Genomic DNA, 18,154 nt, shown 5'->3' on the forward strand with positions numbered 1-18,154 from the left:
TATGCACTAATATTATAGAATTATAAATGCTTAGTAAGTTGTTAACAAAGGGGTTTTGAAGCAACCGTTTTCCAGAAGGTAAGTGGCCATACGGTCCAACCAGCCAACGGAATTTTATACAATCTGGCAACCATAAATCGGCCTTATTAATGGCTTATAACTTCTCTACAAAGCATCAATAAATGATTAATTCAAAGATTTGCAGTTACAACTCTAAAAGCCCTTATAAAGAGTGCCTTATTAAAAAGCGGTTCACTTTTGGTTAGGGGGCTGATGGTAAACAGGTTTTATTCAATGCACCATTGTGGCATAATGTCCTAAAAAAAGAAAAAGCTCTGCTCATATTTTTACAACCATTGCTGGAGGCAGATTAGCGTGTTGTCAACATTTCAAATCTTCCATCGGACAGTAGCCTCCAAAATCCGCTCATGAGGATAATTTGATGACACTCCCTGCCTCTGGTAATTTTTCATTATATCGACTCTCCAGCAGAGACCGCGCCTGCGCTCCTGCTCCCTTCCGAACAAGGCTTCACCAATCCTGGCTCTGGCTCCATCCCCGGCTCGGCGTCCCACAGGCCAGCGCTAATAAGTCGCCTAGCTGTCCAGTAATGGGGAAGTGATAGGGAGACGCTGCTGTCTGAAAGCCGTGAGGAAGTTGAGGAGTGAAGGGAAGCTCCGCGCCGCGCCGGACCGGACAGCTCCAGAGAGACACATCCTACAGTTGCTGTTGTTGAGTAGCCTAAAAAGCGCATAGTGATGGAGAGAAAGGTATGGATGCTTATGCTACCTTGTGATACATTAGCACATTTGTTTTATTCCACACCACTTTGCCTCGCTGAGTCTGCGCCGCTCAGGATCCGCATCCACCATTAAAACTATTCTTTATATATTTTCTTCATGCTGTAGGCGCTTTGCCAGCCGGATTAGTGCGCGCCGGAGTTTTTTTTTTCTCATCTAGCTGAAATTTATTGTGCATCTAAAAAAAAAAAAAAAAAAAAAAAAAAAAAAAAGAGCAGCTGCTAGGATTCATTTCCACCTCGTGTTGTATTTAGGCTTATTCCGTTATTCCGAGGGGCACAGCGGCATGGTGCACAATGTATTAGAGGATATTGAGCAGGGAGTGGGGTTGTGGTTGAGAATATTTAAGGGGACTGTAGGCTACAGTAGCTCTCTCTCCCTCTCTCTCTCTCTCCCTCTCTCTCTCTCTCTCTCTCTCTTAGCCTGTCTGCATCATCACACAGCACACTGTATAGTTGCAGCACCTCACCCCGCCACCTCCACCTCCCACCCCTCCCCGTTTTCCAGCCGACGCAGACACCAGCGCGGCTTGTTAACCTTGACTGGTGTGGGAAACAGACACTTGAGGAGCGGCGGAGGGGATACGCGGTGAAGCCCTGACGAGTGCGGACCATCCTCTTGCTTCGTCTTTACGCATGCCTTTAATTCATTTCTCCTCACCCCCCTCCCCCCCCTCCCCAACCCACCTACCCCCACCCCTCCTTCCTCTAACCTCCATCCCTCCCTCCCTCCCCCGCTTTGATTCAGGGCGCGCACACAATAATGTAATGGTGCTTCATTTTGGGCTCTTGGTGCCCCATGAGTCTGTAAGTGTGTTTTGGATCCTGCAGGAAAAGTTTCAGTTTCACTGTGTTAATCTGCTGGCAGGCTGTGGGTGCACACAGCAGCGGGAGAGGAATTTGGGGTGTACAGTTGAAGCCAGATCTACTTTTGCTGATCCAGAGGAAAATCTAATTTTTACATTCAAGCATAGCCTGTAACATATTCACTTCAGCTGGAGCGAAATCTGCTATTTGACTGTTTATAGAGAATTAAAGCCCATGGAGAGACGCCACTAAACTCTGTATTACAGAACTAGTCTGGCATTTTGGGTTTTTGTTTTTTTGACTTTCTTGCAGGGTTACATGAGAAGATTGATACCACCCTTATGTCTGTTAAATATTAAGCTATAGCCAGCAGCTCGCTAGCTTAGCGTAGCTTATCTTATTTTAGCATAAAGACACATACAGACTGGAAATAAGGGATTGCTCCTCTGGTGATAACCTCTACATCTCAAGTTATTGTATTTGTTTACTCAGTACAAAAACCAAGGTGTAAAAACAACACGTTTTGTGTTGAACGGTTTCTGGTCTGGCCACGCTAGCTGTTTCCACTCGCTTCTAGTCTTTCAACTAAGCTAACTAGCTGCTAGCTCAAGAAAAGACAGCTATGACTTCAGGTCTGTATGCTAAATATGGCAGGCTAGCTTTTACCCCGTTTCCTGTCTTAATGCTAAGCTAAGTAGCTACTAGCTACAGAGTGGTGTCAGTCTTCTCATCTAGCTAACCGTCGGCAAGAGAAATAAAAAGAGTATTTTCCCAAAATGTCTAGTTATTTTTATAGCGTTGTAGTGACAATACTAGCGCATAATGGCTCTATACAAATATTTTAAAAGCAAGCCATTTTCATGTCTGTACACTAGTGCTAAACTACCTATTTACCTTAGCTTATTGTCTGGAAACAAGGGGACATAGCCTTAGCAAGAAATAGTCCAACCCATATAACCAATGTTGAATTTACACAATTTACAGTTTTTGTACATATTAGAAAAACAAGACATCACGTGTTAACTTGAGTTTTAGAGCGGCTGGTATTATGCAAAAAAAACCATAGAAATATCAAACTATTCCTTGAAAAATAGGCTGAATATTAGGCATTAACATTTAGTTTTTGACTTCATGCCCATGAATTATATGCAGGTTTTGTGACTGACTATTTTTCTTATATTACATTGTAATGGTTGAATATTATTCTGCCTCTCAAGGTCTTGCACCACTGTGAGTTCCTCTTCCTTAAATTTGTTTTTACTTTATTACATAAAGAAAATTACAACATTTTGTTATTTTGCTTATCATTTTTCACATTCTTGCTTCTGTGGATTGAAAGCACCGCAGAACTGTAAAACTAAAACCTTAAAACTTTCAGTCAGCATTTTTTTTGTTAGTTTGGTGTTTTGTTTGACAAAGCATTCATCGTCATATAATAGCCTAACTGTAAATGTGCCATCACTGAATTCATTGCACATTTTACAGGCTTCTCAGATCTCAGCCGGTCTCTTTCCTGTTTTGGTTTCATGTACAAAACTGTTGAGTTATGATGGACTTGGTGACTCAGCTGCGTGCTGATTTTCAAAGAGCACCATCAGGCACTCTAGTTTGATGATCTATATGGAAAGAAAAATACATACACAGGCATTTGGGTGCAATTAGTAAACAAAGAATATTGCATAACTCGTCTTATTGCAGAAAATCACTGCCTTTATGTTGTTTTTCCATGGGTTTAGTCTCTCAGGAGTGTTTCCGTCCATTTTTCCCCGTGCAAAGACTTTTTCCAGATAGGATATACATTAAATTTCCACACAATGGCATCAGAAAGTCCCACCTCCTCTGCTTTTTCCTCTCTGTTCAGTGCATTATAACTTGAATAGGAAGCTTGTGAGCTACTCTGAACTTGAGTTATTTTGTGCTTTCCTTTAAATTTAGGTGCTTTTTCAACTTCATCTTTGCTATAAAGGTGGTTGATCCTAGTCAGTGATACAGGCTCACTCTCTCTATGGAAAAAAATAGGACTAAAATAGCTAAATTTCAAACCCCAGTCTTCCCTGACCCAGCTGCTGGCACAAAAGGAGAACAGTCCCATTAGTATGCAAGGTGCCGTCACAGCTCCTGAGGTCTGATAGAGGATCAGAGGATCAGCTCCTTTTACAGTCTGCTGAATGCTTGACCTGGCTTTTTAAGGAAAGCCACACAGGATCCCCTCCCCTTCTCACACACACACACACACACACACACACACACACACACACACACAGATATACACCCCGGTCACACTGTGCAGTCATGTTTGAAATTTGTTTTGGAAGACTTATCAAGGGCAATCAATGTTTCACTGAGTGTACGATTTCAGCTGCGGAGTTTCTCATAAGTTTGTCAAACTTTATTTTTTCGCCAGCAGTGAGACTGATTGGCCAGACTGGGAGCCGTACACATTTGGCATTGTTTCTTCAATAGCAGGTCACCCAATTAAACCTTCCCTGGCTTTGTGTTTTGTGTTATTTGCAGGGATAAATGGACAATGGAGCACTTCCGTTTTTGGCCGGTGAGGAATGTGCTGGCTCAATGGCTGTTTGTTACCCCGGAAACAAATGAGCTTACAGGAACAGTTACGAAAAGTATTGATTTCACTAAATATTAGAGCTGATGTGATTAGCCAGTCAAGAGAACTACTTTGATAATCAAATGATTCTTTCACTCAGTTATCATGCAGAAATGACATTTTCTGCCTTATTTCACACATACAAACGATATATTTACAGTCAGTACTGAGGATGAATTTTATACAATTTCTAAGCCACAAATGCATTTTCACGCAGCCCTCTGAACCTCCACTGTGTCATTCCCACAGTGAGATTATAGATTTCTATGGTTTTAAGTAGAGCGCTTTGTAACCTAATTATACATGGCGCCCTCCCCGCCTAGCAAAAGATTATAACAGTGTTTTTTAATCACTGCTGTCTTACCTAAAGCACTAGCTGGTGTTTTTTCAGTTGCATATTACTCCCATTTATAATGTAGAGTTGGTTGTCTAATGAGATTGTGCGCTCGACTCAGAGACAAACTGTCTGGGTCCTAATGGTGCTACAGTTCACTGAGCGGCTGGTTGACCCATTTAGATGTTAACGCTCAATACTGCATCATATACTCTGATGTGTGGTGTGAGCGCGGTGCACACATTTGCAAATAAATGTCACTATCCCTCCAGTTGCAAAAGCTTCTAATTCTTCAGAAAACGGTGCACAACGGCAAAATTATTTTAAAGACATGAATGACATTGTTGTATCTTCTACTACCGGGTCATTCCTCATATTTGAGAAGCGTTACCTTGACATTTTAACTACATTTGTCTTTTTTTACTTGGAAAAACAATTCATCAGCTATCAAAACAGTTGCCGCTTCATTTTCTGTTGATCAACAAATCAGTGAATCAGCTGATCATTTCAGCTGTAGTATGTATCAATACTAATATCAATAGTTAAGATCAGACATTCTGCCTTTATTTAGTCAAACAGGTCACTACTGTGGGATTGAGGAGTATGAACATTTGTGTGGTTGTTGGTTTTAAATTGAACTTTTTACAACAAGCCACATGGGAAATCGGACATAAATAGAGAAGAGCTGACATGCTCATCTGAAAATCACGTTTTTGCGTTGATGTTTTGGCTTTTGTTTGCGAAGCTTAAGATAGTCAGTATTTGACCCTGCTTGGGTTTTATCTTGTTCTCTTGTTTTTATTTTTTGTGCAGCACCTGGAAATTTGTTGCAACGAGGTCACATGCTGCATCTCGTGGTAGTAGATTGTTGTTGTTTTTGTTGTTGTTGTTGTTGGTTCACATACAAGCATCCAGTCCCTATGGACTTGGTGAAACATTGGTCATAAGAGAATATAACGTCTTAATTATTATAGCATGTTGCAAGCAAGGAAATGATCTCCTCTTGCAGGCTTCGCAGAAAAGATCTGCCACAAAAAAAGTTAAAAGATAAACTTAGTAAAAAAGTACTTAAGGCTTCCAGTCCAACCAGAAAGAGTCATGAGAGCAAAGCATTTAACCGTTTAACCTACAATACATGTTTCTGCTTCACATAAGGTTCAACACTATAGTCCCTTTTTTAAAAAGGACAATATGCATCATATGTTTATGTGCATATGAACATGGAGTATATATGCATATACTGTATTAGCCCCAGTTTGTGCCTCTCATGTATTACCATTACGCTTGAGTCACAGACTTAATCAGATTTTTCTGAAAACAAACACCCGGCGGTCACTTACCACTGTTATGGAGCCATTTCCAGAATCATCAAAGACAATTCTAACCATCTGGACGAAAAAATATTATGTCTGCGGCACAACAAAAAAAAAACCTCTGGAGTTGTGCTTCTTTTTCCTAATTCAGACACTGATGGTAGCTGTAAAACTAAAGTTTAAATTGTATTAAGATTTTTATACAAAATAACTTGTTACTGTTGCTTTTTTTTATTTTTTTTTAATTTATTTTTTTTATTACAATAGAGAAAGGGCGTGTATATTTTGCTGGAACAGGAAACAACTTCAGTCGCAACTTCAGAAACAGATGGAATATTTTTAATCAGGATGGTTAGTGGAGTCTTTTAAGGAAAGGAAAGGAAGGAAATACCTTCAGATCATTCTAAGCATGGTTACATTGCCATCTGGGTTTTACAGAACGGGCGGAGTATTTCTTTTTTTAGGAAGGTCGGATGCTTAGCTCTGTGATTGGAATAGACTATAGATTAATTTCTCTAATTGCTACTTGGATGATGGATGTCAAGTTTTTTTTTTTTTTTTTTTTTTACATGAAAATGTTCATTTCATTCATTCCCCAACATGATCTCTGCACATACCAATGCTGCCCTCGTTCTGTCGGCTCTCTCTCCCATCCTGCATGGGCAGAGTGGTGCTGAAAGATCAGGGCTAATACTTAGCTTGGATACAGATCAGGAAAGAGGGAGGGGTGGGGGGTTATTCTGAGTATCCTGCCAGTTTTATTTTTCACGGTATTTGGATTTATTTATAGCGAGTGCCTGTTTTTCACTGTATATGTGACCTGCGTGCTGACTCACAGCGAACTGAAGCCGTTTCTGTCTCAAAAATGAAGATTTCTTTTTAGCTTTAAGGTTTAGGCTCTGGAGTAGTTCCTCGCTCCGTTCACCAGCTGCTGCTCCAGTTTTGAAGTCGCTGCAGTCTGCGTTGCTCTCACCCGATTGGGTGTCAGCTTTGGACGCAGGGCAGATTATCCCGTTGTCATGGCTACAGCAAACAGGAAATGCCCCGAAGCAGGTAATGCTTCAGGCTTGTTCCGGTGTGTTGCTCATTGCTTGCAGGGAAATTCGGCTCATTACTGTTGCTCCGTCTTTCCATCTGCTCCCACAATGCCTCCCTTTTTTTTTTTTTTTTAGGGGAGACAGGAGCAGCCAAGGAGCTGAACCATAAATGCTGTCTGGATAAAGATGCTTTGTCCCAAACAAGCCCTGAAATCCAAGGTCGACCCTAAACTCCTTATCTGCACCTTCTTAGGTTAGGTGCTTAACATACCTTTGGAACAAAAAACAGGATCCACAGGATCACTGTTGCTTTGTGCAGCCTCACTATTGCTTTACAATATATTGTACCGAATCACTTTGATCACAAAATATCAGCAGATGTCCTATTATTTTCTGCCGTCATGGGAGACTTTTCTCTCTTTCTCTGCGGGTTTCTCTTCATTACATTTGCCTAGCTGCTCAAAATCGGCCCTGAAACGTACCTCTCCTCTCCTTAATCCCCCTCTGTGAAGGTGCAGGTCTGCGTGCTTTTGTACAGTCCCTTTGATGGTAGCTGATGGCCATTGAGACGCTTTCCTGGCCTTTAAGCAGCTTGAGCTGGGTTTTGTGTGCAGCTCTTAAACTGAAGAAAGCGGTAAGAGGGGCCCAGCAGTGGGAGGGAATCAGACTTTCTTCATGCCCTCAGTGCAGTCCATATTCCCCCCGGTGCGCCCCGTCTGCCTGCGACAATAACTTTGACGAGGGCAGGTTCGTGGTCTCTGGTATGTAAACGTTGCCACAGGGAACTGTACGTTATACATCAGCGCTGGTATACGTTTTCACACCTTGTATATCTTTTCCCTCTCCGTTTTCCTTTTACTCCTGAGCTGAAAAGCAGACAAAGAGTATGGATTTCTTTTCCTTGCTTTCATCCCACTCAGCCGGTTGTTGTTGCACAGCATCACGGACGAGACGTGAGCAAAGAAATTAAACAGAAAACCAAGCTTTTTTTTTTTTTTTTTTTTTACCAGTGATGAACTTCACAATCTGTGATTTCAGAAAAGATGAAAGAAAATTTTAAATACAATGACATCACTTTTGATTAAATGCGGCTTATCTTCTCTTGGAACTTTAATCATATACATCGTGCAGCACTTTTACAGGCCCTGAAAACCTGTTTTCACAATCAGCGTTACTTTGAAAACACTGCTTAAAAAGAGTTTAGCAACATTTGAATCTAAATCTGATGCCAGTTGTGGGTTTGTTATGTTGCCAGCACTGATCTGATCAAACTGCGCCCACACAGACCTGATAAAGCAGATTATCTAAGGTTTTAAGTGTTAAACTCTTCATAAATAACATGAAGGGTGACTTTTCTGAGCTTTAACTTTGGTTTTTGCTCAATTAGACATGAATATTTAATTTCATAGAGAAATACTCTTGGAAAAAAGCGTTTTCAGGGCCTTTGAAATGCAACAGAGTGTACATGCGATCCCTCATCACAGCTTGTGGCTATAGTGTAGATAGAACATGAACTGTCATAATTTCAGTATACAAGTGATTTTACATTCACAGTAGAGGGGCAATTAATCGATTGGTTGATTGTCAATAAAAAATAAAAAAAAATCAGCAACTACTTTCATTATCGATAAATCGTTTGTCACTTTTCAGTAAAAATGATAAAGCTTACTGAATTCCTTTGGTTGGGAAACTGCTAGAAACTGTAAACTGATGATGCAGCCAATATTACAGTGAAGAAAAGACAGTTTGCATCCTGAATTGTATGAGGCATGATTCTCAGTATGAGCTCTGTGTCTCCCTCTCGTGGCCAAATAGGGAAGTGAAGAAAAAGAAAAAAACATAAGATGCTTAGAAAATCAAATTAGTGATTAGAATTTGACTCCAAGAAAAACTACTCAGCCGTTAAATCTTTAATCATTATTTTAAGCTGCCTCGTGTGCTTCCGGTGCCATTCTTGTATGTTTATCCTTAATGCAGCCAGTTTCTAAACAGGGACCCCCTCCTTCCATTCAACAGTCAGCACCCCCCACCACCCCACCACCCCAACCCCTGCCTGGCTGATTGCTCCCTCTGTTGGTCATTAATAATACTACTGCTGCTCCCTTACCCCCTGTTAGCCCCCCTCTACCCCCATGTCTGCTACACACTGGGACATTACCATTTGGTGAGACTGACTGGCTTTGGTGAGGAGACGGTGGGGCTCCGGCAGGGGGTACTCCTGCGCTCAAGGCTCTCTTTTGCATCGCCTCGTCTGCCGGATCTCTTTGTTATCGTTGAATGCCCACGTGCCGTTCCTTGAGAAATCAGGGGGGGGGGGGGTTGGTCTGTACAATCTCTGAATCTGCTCGGATAAGCTCCGCAGGTTGAGCTTTTGACCTTGCGGGAAATTGAAACGGACACCTTGTGTGCCTGTGTGATTCATGCACTTAAAGCCTGTCATATATTATGTAATGGAAGGTTAATCTGATGCATAAAGTCAGTGTGGACTGATATTGAAGCGGCAGTTTCGTGACCGCGGAGAGGACACAGATAAATTAAGGCAGTTGTGTGAAATTGTACACTGAAGGTTCGGGTTCCTTATGTTCCTCAAAGCCTCTCAGTGACTAAATGACAGCAGCAGTACACTCACCTCACCAGCAGGTGTCACCACCAAGCAGACTAATGCTGAAAGCTGCCAGCAGCGCATGGGAGGGCCAACATTTGTCTATCAATAAGTCGATTCCCATAATCAGGGATGGGAAGGAAGTTTGAAGGACGTACGTTTTGATATCTGCATCGCTGCTGCTCCTTTCTTTACTTTTCTTTCGTAATGGTGTCTGTGCATCATGTGTTATTGGTACTGTGCATGCATTTACAAAAAAAAAAAAAAAGGCTTGGGCTCGTTTCGCCGCCTCCGAGGGGATGACGGATCCTCCAGAAGGTCATGACCTCTGGCCTAGAGGTCACAGACAAACTAACCAGCTGTCCACACAATAACTGCTCCAGTTTCCCCTCAAGTGTTAAACAGAGCTGGAGCAACATCCTCTTTTCTGACACAATATTCCTTGTGTCATTCTGTTGGAACAAGTTTGTGAGGATGTGTTGATAACTGAAGGACAGAATTTGTGTTTCTTTTCCTTCAAAGATTTCCATTTAGTGTTAAAACTGTTCAGGCTAATTTCAGTCGTACTTTGACACATGGTTTGACACTTTTCTGCCGTTTTCACACCAAGAGAGCAGAGGAAGCGGAAACAGTCGCCTGATCTCACTATATTGCCATTAAGAAGAACCCTAATTGTGCCGGCTTTGCTTGTTTAGATTGAACCAATCAAAGCCAGTGGAAGTAACAGTGGGAATTTGCCGTCATGTGTCACAACCCTAGCCCCCTTTGAATCTGCCCCACTTCAGCTCCTTTGTCATTCAAATAACCTCATGAATATTTCACTCCCCTGATCTGACGGCTGGAAGAGGCGAGGGAGAGAGAGGGAGAGAGAGCGGCTGGAGAAGAAGGGGACCTGAAAGAGTCATAATCTTAAACGTGGCGTGCTTTTATTCAGAGTAACGACCTGTGTGGCGACAGGCGAAGCTCCGGCTCGTGTGTAATTGGGAGTGTGAGACGGCGTGTCACATCACAACCTAAAAGTCACCGCACACACACACACAGACAGAGTCAGGGTGTATAATTCAGCTGTGCTTCACTAAGTCTTTTTCTTTATCCCTCACATCACATTCTTCTGTCCTTGAAGGGATGGTGTGTGGTTTTTTTTTTTTTTTTTCACCTTTTCTTGGCTTTCAGTTTCATGCATTTCGTGGAGAAAGCTTTAAGAAAGCAGCCTGCAAGAAATCACAACAGAGCCTAATTACACGTGTCAAGTGACACAGTCACCTTGCTGTGCAGACCAGCCTGTTTGTTTGCCGTTACACTGTAGCCACAGCCTGAATGTAGCCTCTGGCCCGACTAGTGGGTGAAAGGTAAAGCTAATGAGGCGAGTGGAGGAAATACTCCTAACCTATGAATGCACTCTGACAAAGGCCGGCAGAGAAACATAGGAAATGAAGGTGCTCTCGACGTGGCCTTCTCCTTTTGTGAAGTGGCTTTAGAGCACATTAGCTCGCCTATTGTGAGACATGCTTTGCACTCAGAGGCAAACAGTCAAATATAATCCCCCTGATTCAAGTAGCTTTGCTCTCAATTGAGAAAATAACGTCACCCTCCTCCTCCTCATCATCATCCACCACGTCATAACTCCCATCATACATAGCAGTTTGTGTGTGTGTGTGTGTGTGTGTGTGTGTGTGTGTGTGTACACATGCGTTAATGATATGTGGTGTGGTCCCTTTAAGAGCCCAATGTCATTTTTGGAGAATGAGTCCAAACTCTGAGCTGTGTGTGTGCTGACCGTGGCCTCTGGGTTGGTCACCAGAGGGAAGCAGCAGAAGAGGAATGGCTAACTGATTCTAACCTCCCCAGCCCCCGTTTAGACCAAACGGCAGCGTCTCCTCGCCGCATGCCCTTATCTACCAATGGAATGCAACAGCTGTGCGGGGGAGCAGCAGGGTGGGCTGGCTGAAACCCCCCTGCCAGACCCCCGCACGGCTCAAACCCCCCCCACCCACCCCACCACCACCACCACCACCACCACCTCCAAGGGACGTGCCGGGCTCCTGAAAGGCAGCTCAACTAAAAAGTGAGCTAGACACAGTGAGAGACTCGGCAGGGCTGCTGCACATTCAAAACAGAGGGAGAGGGAGGGAAGAGAGAGAGAGAGAGAGAGAGAGAGAAGGAGAGTCAGGGACAGGCAGTGCTGAAAAGGAGAGCACAAAGAGAAGGAAAGTGGAGCAGGGGAGGGGAACAGGAGGCTGGGTGAAGGGAGAGGGAAAGACAAAAGAAGGAGAGGGGAGACATAGCAGGGTGAACGGAGGGGACTGAGCAAATGGCTACGGAGGAGACGGCGGGGGGAGCCAGGAAAGCCACCAAGAGCAAACTGTTTGAGTTCCTGGTCCATGGAGTGGTGAGTGGCGCTGTCCGTCATTCCCGTGAAAGGAGCTGGGCTCTGGCATGCATCTGTGTGTGCGCTCCAGTGTGTGTGTGTGTGTGTGTGTGTGTGTGTGTGCGCATGAGTCGGCGCAGCAGCAGCAGCAGCGGCAGCGGTCTGTGTGTGAGAGATAGCTGGGTAAAGCTGGCCATGTGAAGGTTATTTCCAGCCCCCTGGATCCCAGCCTGTTAGGAGATGGCTTGAGAGAACAAGAAGTGGAGCAGCATGGATGGATGGGGCTGAGTAGGAGAAGGATGGGGAGCAGAGGATTTCTAACACACACATAAAAAACAAAAAAAAACAAAAAAAAAAAACAGGATAATTGTAGAAATAGAAGCTAAGTGGCAGCAGCAGCGGCAGCAGCAGCGGCAGCAGAAAGCAGCCAGCTCCCCCTTTGGCTAACAGAGGAGCACACCGAGCATGCTTCCCTGGGAGTCACAGACAGAGGGGGGAAATGACGAGTCCACTCATAACAACACAGTCGGAGTAGCCTTCCAGGCGGCGTGTTGTAGGTCGGTGGAAGGATTTGAACCTGTAAGGTCACGAGACAAACGGACGTAGTATCGTAGACGGAGCCGAGGCAGACGGCCAATCCTGGAAATCATGCAGAACAATCAGCCCATTCATGTGAAGCTAGCATGAAATGTCAAGTCAAGTGTTGCTCACGGTTAGAGGTTAGGCAACTATTACCATAAGCCCCACGCTGCACATTAATGACAGAACATGGAGCACAGTAGTGGTTTGTTTTGGTGTTGAGCTGAATGAATTAGAGTCCTGAGGCTGATGTAAAAGTCTTTATAAGTGACACTTTGCTGTTGAAAGTTTTAGCAGATGTGACTTTGACATCCACTCAAGTTCTTTTTTTTTTTTTTACCTCATAACAACCTTAAAACAAAGACCTTGTCCCCTTTTGCCCCCCCCCCCCCAGCCTGATATCCACAAGTTCAACTGGAGAGATTTTCCCTTCCTCAGATTGTTTCATTTGAATTCTTTCTTTTTTATTTCGCTCGGTGTGGTGTCAGAAAAATGCCTAACACAAGTTCCCAAAGATGACATCTTCAAACGTCTTGTTTTGTCCGACCAAAAGCGAAAAACATAAAACCCAAAGATAATCAGTTTAAAATGATACGTGACAAAGAAATGCTCACTGGAGACACTGGAAAAGGAGAAAAGGTTTGATCAGTTTTTGCTTGAAAAACGACTGGAACAATCAATCTTATATCAAAATCAGTCCATGACTCAGGCTTTCCGCCCTGTTATTTCTTAATTATATTTAGGGGCATTTTGTGCCATTATTAGAGAACTGACTGTAGAGTGATGACAGGAAATAATGGGAAAGAGAGATGGGGAACAACTTGCAACAAAAGTCAAGGCCAGACTTTGCACTTCATGTCCTTAAACCCCTTTGGCCAACAAGAAGATTTTTTTTTATAAAGCACACACAGGTCGGAAAGTATTGTTTCATCATAAGAATAGTTTCACGTCCATCCGACTGACGTGTGAATTCTAACTCTACCACCTTTTCATGAAACCTGGCGTCACTTCCTAATCCTCAAGCACACTGAGAAGGTCAAAAAGACTTGGTGGTGTTTGTTTATTTGCTCAACTGAAGAATCATTTCCTTTCAGACTGTTTCGTTCGAATAGCTGTGTATTTGGGGAGCATTTATTTGAAATTGAACCGGAGATGAAGAACGATTGGACTCAAAGCGGGAACGTTGCGGTCCATGAGCTGCACCTTAAACCCCAAGGACACCAGGGTCCCCTTCATTTGAGTAATCTTTAGAGGGTCTGAAGAGGTGAAACTGAGCAAAAGGTAGAAAAACACCCCAAAAAAAACATAATCCGAATTGTGTTTTTATTATTTTGTACCCCAAAAATCATGTGAGGACCCCTTGGATTAATCTGACGCTTGTGGGGACCTGACTCCTGGGTTAGAAAGTATCTCTAGAGCTGAAACAGTTTGTCCATTAATTGCGTAGTTGAACTATTTTAATAGTTCATGAAACGCTTAGCTCATTTTTTGAGCATTTCGTGGTTGTGTCCTCGCCAATGTGATGATTTGTTTTCTTTGGTTCTTACCTGAATAGTTTTGGGTTTCAGGCTTTAAATATGTGAACTTGGGTTCTAGTGAGGTATGAAGAGCATTTTTTCCATAATCTCTGATCAAGCCATTAATCAAATAATCATCATTTGCAGATCTAGTTCTTTTGTCATAACTGTCTGTCTCATCCTGTGGTTTCTACTTTCTGCTCCACTGAATTTCACCTCCGCACTGATCCTGAAACTTGGTGTCACTTCCTGGATCCTCAAGTACATTGAGAAGGTCAAAAGAGATTTTGATGGTTTTTTGTTTGTCAAACCTTTCTGTGTCTTGAAATCCCAGCACTTGTTTGACTGAGCTCCGGTTTTAGACGTAACTCCATTTTAATCAGCGCTGATGTTGGACGTAGTGGCACCAGGTAGATTTATACACTGAAACAAGATGAGGTATTGTCTCTATGACAGGAGCTTTGGTGTTGAAGCCCTGCACACACACACACAGAGACAGACTTTGGGATACAATGGAACAGGTGATTGATGAGCCAGATGAGTGTGTCCTCTCAACAGACCAATTAACCTTGATGAGGCTCTGGCTGCTCCAAGCCAAATATTTCCCTCTGCTTATTTTCTCTCATGCGTGCCTCTCCTCTTTCCTCCCTCTCTCCCCCACATTTTAAGATGGAAAAGTCTTGTTATAATAGTTGCGGCAGGTTCCTGGTTGTGTATACTGCAGAATGGAGAAATATTTATAGTATGGGATATGGGGATGATTTGGCGCAGTTTGTTAGCTTGTGGCGAGGGATGACGTTTCCTTTCCCCTCGTGGCTGACTGGAGCAAAGCAAGTTTCTAGATGCATATGTAGATGCACACACACACACACACACACACACAGATATATGTAAATACAGTGTATGCACACCTTTTTTGTGGCTGCCAAAGGTCGTAGCATTGCAGCTTCAAAGCAGCAGTTTGAGTGTGTGTTGTGGGGGGGGTTGGTGTTTGGCTGAGGTCTGGTTCTAGGACTGATGGGTGGGCTGAAGGCCTGGCTGAGGTCTCTTCTTCTTTCCCTCTCATTATCTGCATTATCTCCCCCTGCTGTGTTACTTCTCTGCCTCGTGTGTGTGTGTGTGTGTGTGTGTGTGTGTGTGTTTGGAGGTCAGCGAGGGCTGCTGTGATGAGAAAAGCCTTCCAGCGCTCTGCATGGGAAACCCCGATAAGCCAAAACATAATACGACACACTGTAGCTTTGTCATCTGTACTTCTGAGTGTGTTTGTGTAAGCGAGCGATAGGACCTTTTGAACATAAACCTCACCCTCACATCTGGGATCATCTGGATCGCTTGCTTAAAGGGTTTGTTCACCCAAATCACCCAAAAGACGAAATATTCCCTCTTTTTTCCTCTGATGGTGTCTAGCCACACAGATTTCTTTGGTTTTATTGACTCAGATTTCGAGATATCTCAGTTTTCTGCCTCCACCCCGGTACAATGGAGGTTGAAGAAACTTCGTCCGTGGCGCTCGCAGCATTGAGAAGTAAATTTTTAAAAATTCAACAGCCACTTGTCTTTCCAAAACACAATGTCCCGGCCACTCAGGATAATCCGCAGACCTTGCCGTGAACAGTTTTCATTGAAATTACTTTGTATCAAAGAAACAAAATTGCTCACATTGAGGTCTGTGGATTTACTAGAGTGACGGGGGGGGTTCGTTTTTTAATTGTTAATTGATATTTTTCAATGTCGTAATCACATTTGAAGTGAATCAAGTTAAAGTAATTAATCAAAGCCATTACTCTTTATTTGATACCAGAGGTTAGAGGCAATATGGATGAGATCCCATCTTATGGTATATGTGCAAAATTCAAATAAGTAGGCCTGTCCAATATTCCCACAAATCAGTTCTGCTCATTGGTTTACCTGCTGATTATTTTTGAACAATTACTCGATTCATCATTTGGTCTATAAAGTGTCAGGACACAGTGAGAAAAATGCTGCTCGCAAGGTCCCAGAGTCCAAGGTGATGCCTTCTTGATTTGTTTGACCTACCGTCCAAAATATTCAATATGAAATGATATAAAACAGAGAAAAGCCACTAATGCTCACATTGTTGAATTACAGGAATAAGATAGAAATCTGATGATGGGAATGGTCGTAATAAAAACCGAGACTTCAGTAAATGTATCTTTAATGAGATGTATATGTTGTCATGAAAAATAGGGATTTATTTTGTCTGAATATTTTTTTTATTATGAATATGTTAACTTGGGTTTTCTTTGATATAATGATTGACATGTGTCACTGTTGTCTGACACTTGACAATAAATCAATAAAGGAAACGATCTTTAGTCTGAGCCCTTAAAGAATGAGTCATGTCCCGTTCGAGGAACCTCATCCAGTTTTTAATAGATTTCAGGGTGCCAATGGAAGCCATAGAAGGAACCATCCATGTAACAACCCACAGATTCATATGTTTAGTACAGTGTGGGTAAGTTTGGCCTCCTCAAATCCCTGCAGCCTTCCCCGAGATGCCAACACACTTCTCAGATATCCATCCACATGGCAGATTCGATTGCTGGCTGGCTGGCTGGCTGGCAGAGCTCCGGGCAGAGCGTTGGAGTCGGTTCAGCAGGTCAGATTATAGAGTACCACTCATTGTGTGTGTGGATTTAGGGGAAATTCATCTTACACATTATCCAGCTATGGCTCTCGGTATCTGTTATCTGAAAAGCTTAAATTCTCCAGACAGCCGGCTGTAACAGGAGCGATGTCTGTCTGGGTGGGTCTGGCTGCTGAAAGTCTAGTCTCTTGTCTGTTTGGTTGTAGTTGTCCAGCTAAGGTAGGAAGTAGACAAAAAAGAGAAGGGGGTCTCTTCTCTTAAGACTCCATAAGGTGACCACGTTCAAGCAGGAGGCCCTGACCATATGTTGTTTTATCCTCTCCCATTTGGAGACCCTTCTCAGTTGCTTTGACCCCTGCCGCCCCCTCCCCCCACCAATAATCTCCCAGCCAGAGTGACAGCAGCGCCTGCTCTGCCTCTTATCACAGGATCTGTGCTTGGTCACCATTTCAAAGGCCATGTAATATGTCAGTCTGAGCCTGTTGAATGCTGTTATAATCTGTCCTGAGTTATTAAATCTCCCTGTGAATACACACATTTACATTTTAACACAATTTAATATCTTTTTTTTTCTTCTTCTTCTTCTTTTTTTTTTAATTGTGCCTTCTCTGTCGTTCATTACCTTGTTCTTTTATTTGATTTCTGGGTTTGTTTGTGTGTGTTTGTGGAGGGTCTAAAGATCACATTAGATATGTGTATATGTGTGCAGTGTAATCCACACTTGAGAGGTGACAAACAGTGTGAAATGTTGGAAGTACGTGAGCGTACGTGAGGAGTTGAAACTCCTGATTTGTATCTTTCAGCTGTTCTCTTCCTCCAACATTTACCCATTCTGTTACCAAATGTAGGCAGTTTCTGTGCCAGTTTGGACTGAGACAAAGTCTTCTCTGCATGGTGATGGTTAATAAAAAAAACACATAAATGTGATTTTGTAGAGGAATTATCATTGGTGTAATATTAATGCATCTACTCAAGTACTACTCTACATTTCAGAGGGAAATATTGTCTTGTTTTTACTTTACTACATTTATCTGACAGGTAGATTTACTAGTTACTTTACAGATTAATATATTAATATACAAAACCTATGATTGAGTTTATGAAATACGATGCATTGTTATATATCAGACCACCCAACAGTCAGGGCCAGATTAACTCAAGGGAGCCCCAGGTTAAGAGTGAGCCATTGGCCCCTAATCAGATTCCCCCACCCCACATTAACCCCCAGGTAATGTATAGTTTGGCTGTAATTTGATTAAAAGGAAAATTATGTAATATATGGAATTAATTCAGTTAGTTAGAATTTTTCTTTTTGGTCGATAAATGTAAAATGGAGTTATAACTACATGCAACAAATAGATGATTTTCAGTGGAAAAGTAACGTCGATGATAACTGGGGACATTAGTCGCCTTGAGTAACGACAGTCCTGCAAACAACAACATTTTACTGGACTGTCAACACTCCGGGCGGCTAGCTAGCTCTTGCTATCCCATAGTTGCATTTACCCGAGGAAAAGAGTGATGAAAGATTGTGCAGACCGACCTGAGCTGTTGGTTTGTGTTTGCAGCCGAGGACGAGCTA

At 42.8% G+C, this 18,154-nt stretch overlaps 1 protein-coding gene across 4 annotated transcripts in view; it reads left to right on the forward strand.

Moving 5' to 3' along the window:
• The first annotated feature begins 636 nt into the window (after nt 1–636).
• smarcd3 (SWI/SNF related, matrix associated, actin dependent regulator of chromatin, subfamily d, member 3) overlaps nt 637–18,154 on the forward strand; it is a 38,857-nt gene continuing 21,339 nt past the window's right edge. For 2 of the 4 annotated variants that reach the window (XM_022767241.1, XM_022767238.1), the window contains exon 1: nt 11,812–11,889. In XM_022767241.1, the coding sequence (XP_022622962.1) occupies nt 11,812–11,889 (78 nt within the window). Of the gene's footprint in view, nt 771–7,062; nt 7,118–11,811; nt 11,890–18,154 lie in introns of those variants that run through there. The other 2 variants (XM_022767240.1, XM_022767239.1) reach the window with 2 other exon arrangements.

This window comes from Seriola dumerili, unplaced genomic scaffold (assembly GCF_002260705.1).
Source record: "Seriola dumerili isolate Sdu_G_001 unplaced genomic scaffold, Sdu_1.0 BDQW01001124.1, whole genome shotgun sequence".
In the NCBI taxonomy this organism is placed as follows: domain Eukaryota; kingdom Metazoa; phylum Chordata; class Actinopteri; order Carangiformes; family Carangidae; genus Seriola; species Seriola dumerili.